Source organism: Oncorhynchus gorbuscha, linkage group LG08 (assembly GCF_021184085.1).
Source record: "Oncorhynchus gorbuscha isolate QuinsamMale2020 ecotype Even-year linkage group LG08, OgorEven_v1.0, whole genome shotgun sequence".
In the NCBI taxonomy this organism is placed as follows: Eukaryota; Metazoa; Chordata; class Actinopteri; order Salmoniformes; family Salmonidae; genus Oncorhynchus; species Oncorhynchus gorbuscha.
Window position 1 is genome coordinate 33,056,556 of NC_060180.1, and position 4,656 is coordinate 33,061,211.

General features: G+C 45.2%; 1 protein-coding gene across 1 annotated transcript in view; it reads right to left on the reverse strand.

Annotated features, from left to right (window-relative positions):
- LOC124041502 (eukaryotic translation initiation factor 3, subunit 6 interacting protein) overlaps positions 1–1,818 on the reverse strand; it is a 12,615-nt gene extending 10,797 nt beyond the window's left edge. Inside the window, exons 1-7 of the mRNA XM_046359176.1 lie at positions 1,695–1,818; positions 1,297–1,339; positions 895–1,105; positions 725–804; positions 366–427; positions 110–179; position 1 (exon numbers count right to left, since the gene is read on the reverse strand). The exon at position 1 is cut by the window's left edge and continues 73 nt beyond it. Coding sequence (XP_046215132.1) covers position 1; positions 110–179; positions 366–427; positions 725–804; positions 895–1,105; positions 1,297–1,339; positions 1,695–1,724 — 497 coding nt within the window. The 5' untranslated portion in view covers positions 1,725–1,818. The remainder of the gene's footprint in view (positions 2–109; positions 180–365; positions 428–724; positions 805–894; positions 1,106–1,296; positions 1,340–1,694) is intronic.
- Between the last annotated feature and the right edge of the window lie 2,838 nt (positions 1,819–4,656).

A 4,656-nucleotide genomic window follows, 5' to 3' on the forward strand; every position in this document is an offset into this window, starting at 1 on the left:
TCTGTATACAACAAAATATATACCTGCTTAATGAGACATTGAAAAAGTCCAAAGGCAACATATATATGAAAATATATTAAGGCAACAAATATTTAGTGCTCAGACTTACTTAGAATGTAGTTGAAGAGGTTGCAGTAATTGTAGTAAGACTCAAATCTTTGGTCGAGAGTGGGTCCTCCCTGATGGTCAAAAAATACAAAATGGCATTATTTAAGTAAAAACTTCACTAAGTACTGACATTATTATCATCTGTGCATTATGACTCCACTGGCTTGAATCCATCCAGGACAGGTGATGTCAGATTTTCATTTTAAAGCCGATAGGGGTTAAACAATAGTTCTGTGGCAGGATGGATAGATACTCACGCTGACTTTGGCGTAGATGTGTCTGTAGTACAACTCCTTATACAGGATCAGGAACACAGCATCTGAATTATTAACAATACAAGATGACCTGTTTTTCCCCCACTTCATAATATAAAAAAATGAGAAGAGCAAGAACAGAGGCGGCAAACTAGTTTGTGAACCACATAGTTGCCACTCTACAAGCAAAGGGCTAAAAAAAACACTAGATATCCTGTTTACAGTTTAAACTCCTACCACGTCCATGTTTCTCTGTCCACCGTTGCAAAAACAACAAATAAAGTAATTCATTCACTCCTGCTGCCATAGCTTTTTTGAAACAGATAGCAATTTACCGTACACTGACACACTGACACACTCACCGTTTCCGACAAGGGAAGCGATGGCCTCAGCCTCTGGCCAAGGAGACGTCTTGAAGAAGCGGTCAGTCAGTTTGTTCCAGCTGGGGAGAAAGGAGAATGTGTAAGATGAAAACATTAAAACACGAGCTTCATGTTAAGATATAACTACAGAAAAGAGTGTGTGAGAGTACCTGTTCTCGTAGACATCTTGGATTTCATAAATCTTCTGCTCGATGCTCTCGCTCGACACACGGTTGGCCTGCAGCTCGTACACCTTCTGGTCGATGAGGTCCGAGATAGTCTTATGGAAGTACTGAAGGAAGTTTTTGATCACCTCGGGGATGACATGGTAGGTCTGCTGCTCATACTGGCGCTCGTAGGCCAGGTCGGCTTTAGGGTCACCTGCAAGAAGATTGAGGATGGGTGAGGTACTGGCATTCTTGAGGAATAGTTTTGCACTGAAGTGGTAATGGTGGGATAGAGTGCAGGAAATGTCTACCATAGAAATATCATAATTGACGTGATTATATTTTTATGGTGTCTATTTGGTACAATTAACTGTGACAAATATCTAGATGAAACTACACACTCACCAGTATGGAGATAATCGTCATTTGTGTAGGAATAAGGGTCATACTGTGGAGAGATGGAGAAGTATGTAAATGATGATCAACATGACGTGTTGTGACCTTCCTCTTTAGCTAGCAATCAGTCATCAACAGTACAAATCCTAATTGGTGAAGCCGGTGTCTAATTTAAAATAGCAAGCTAACGTTAGTTATGTAACGTTAATTCATAAACACCACTTCGCACATGAAAGGCAATAAGTAAGTGAGAATCCGAATAAAACGTTATAAAATCAACTGCCTAGCTAGCCATCTATGTATCGCTAACGTTACCTATCTAGCGTTACGTTCCAATGTGTCGGACCGCACTATGATCCCAAGATAAACTATAGGAAAAGAAAATAAGCAGTTAGCTAGCTACGTACTTCTTCGGTTTCATCGGTTGGGTACGACATGATGTTAAGATATGTTCAATCTCATACAAAACAGCTGCTATATAGAAATGTGTGCTTAACAAAACCACGCTGGAAAGGAACCGGAAATCAATTTGTAGCTCGAGGAAATATTGGACAGTCACGCTTCGAACACACCAACAGTTCCCCATATATAGTATGCAGCGTATTCTGGATATGTAATTTAACAAAAATTCACCTTCTGCTGCTATTTCTATCAAGCCATCAACGCATACAGTTTGACGCATACGTTCGATAAATCCTTCGTAGGCACCACACCGAATACACTGCAACTGCCTCTGCTACGCAATGCTGCAAGGCAAACGCAGCGTTTCATTTGAAACGAATGTAATTCTGGTGAACCAACTCTGTTGGTGTGTTCGAAGCGTCAGTGCTGGGTGAGTTTATCGGCGGTTGGCATTCAACGTTATGGTGCATTAACGCCACCTACTGTACTGGAGTGTGGGCCAGAGACGGAGAAAATCCGATCTGATAACAGAGTATTTGAGACGATATCTAATAAAGTTCTACTCAATATACTCTTTAAATGAATTTCCTGTATCCCTTCTTCCTCATATTAGATCTCAGCCTCTCGCGTCCCTATGATACTGCCCACACTGTAGCAATACATGCTCCACAGTCTGTTTCCTGGCAATAATCACACATTCCTGTAGGATGCTTTCCTGTCACATTTCATGTTTTGTTTCCACCCTTAATCTTGTAAAAATAGCATCCTCTCTTCTGTCCCTTCCTGCCAGGACTTTCCTCTGTACTTAAAATAAATGCCTTCCCTTAGTATCTCTATTCCACTGCTCCTGCCATCTCTGCCCCGTCACAGAGTAGGTAGTTATTTGCTCTGATTAATGTGCAGTGTTGATTAGTCTGCAGTCCTTTGCTCCTGCAACAAGGCTGTTAATGTACTGGCTAAACAAGCACTTAGTAGTGGGGATGTTGATGTTGTAGTTTCAATGAGCATATCAGGCTTTTTGCTCATTGAAACTACTGACGGGCGGATCTGGCAGCTCCTGACAGGAGGGAGGCTCTGGAAGTGCTGGACAGGAGGGAGACTCTGGAAGAGCTGGACAGGCGGGAGCACCTGGAGGGAGGAGACGGAGAGACAGCCTGGTGCGTGGGGCTGCCACAGGAGGCCTGGTGTGTGGAGGAGGCACCGGATGGACCGGACCGTGGAGGCGCACTGGAGGTCTTGAGCACCGAGCCTGCACAACCTGTCCTGGATGGATACTCCCTGTAGCCCGGCAAGTGCTGCGGGGTGGAACAGATCCCACTGGGCTGTGCTGGCGAACCGGGGACACCGTGCGTAGGGCTGGTGCCATATAACCCGGGCCGAGGAGACGCACTGGAGAACAGATACACTGAGCTGGCTTCTGTACTCCTGGCTCAATGCCCTCTCTTGCCCGGCAGAGCTGTGATGTAGCCCACCGGGCTAGCTATGCCTGCGCGGCATGCCTCACGGCATAACACAGTGCCCACCTAGACATACAACATAGAATACCCACCTACATCACACCCTGACCAAACAAAAAATAGAAACATTACAAAGCAATCTACGGTCAGGGCGTGACAGTTTGTTTCACCACAAAAAAAATATTTTGCATCTTCAAAGAGGAAAGGCATGTTGTGTAAATCAAATGATTACAACCCCCCCCCAATTGTAAATGATGATAGTTGCACAGTGAAACTTCATATTTGGTGAGTAATGATGGGGGTTGTGATAAGTGCCAGAATTAAGCCTCTTGAAGCTACTGATACCTCTCACCAAGTCACCTAACGTCTTCCTAGCACCACAAAATACCGTCATAAATTAACCTAATAGCAATTAAATGACATACAGTCGTGGGTGAATAGGGAGTACAGGAGGGGACTAAGCACCCCTGGGGGGCCCCAGTGTTGATGATCAGCATGGCAGATGTGTTGTTGCCTACCGTTATCACCTGGGGGTGGCCTGTAAGGAAGTCCAGGATCAATTTGCAGAGGGAGGTGTTTAGTCCCAGGGTTCTTAGCTTAGTGATGAGCTTTGTGGGAATTATGGTGTTGAACGCTGAGCTGTAGTCAATGAACAGCATTCTCACATAGGTGCTCCTTTTGTCCAGGTGGGAAAGGGCAGTGTGGAGTGCGATTGAGATTACATCATCTGTGGATCTGTTGGGGCAGAATGCGAATTGGAGTGGTCTAGGGTTTCCGGCATGATGGCGTTGATGTGATTCATGACCCTCCTTTCAAATCACTTCATGACTACCGACATGAGTACTATGAGGTGGTAATCATTTAGGCAGGTTACCTTCGGACTGTGGACTGTCAATGGAGACAAGTTTTTTTCTAAGGCGCCAAACTGTCGTCGAGGTAGACAAGTCGCGAGAGAACATCATTAACCGGAGCCTGGAGCACAGTAGTGGTAAGGCCAAATGGCATGACCAGATACTGGTAGTGACCGCTGACTCATCCCCTTCCCATATCTGCACCAGGTGGTAGGTGTTCCGTAGGTCCAGCTTGGAGAACACGGTGGCCCCCTGGAGTGGCTCGAAGGCCGAGGAGATGAGTGGTAGTGGTCCTTTACTGTGATGTTGTTGAGGCCCCGGTAGTCGATGCACGGGTGCAAGGTTTTGTCCTTCTTCTCCTCAAAGAAGGATCCTGTGCTGGCGTGGGAGGCAGAAGGATGGATGAACCCTGCAGCTAGGGGGTCCTTAATGTAGGTTTCCATAGCCTTGGTCTCCGGAGCCGACAGAGAGTACAGTCTTCCCCAGGGCGGAGTGGTACCTGGGAGAATGTCTGGGACTGGGGTTGAAATTGCAGGGCGCCAAATACAAATCAACAGAAATCTCATAAATCAAATTTCTCAAAAATATAAGTATTAGACACCATTTTAAAGATATAATTCTTGTTAATCCAGCGACAGTGTCTGATTTCTAAAATACTT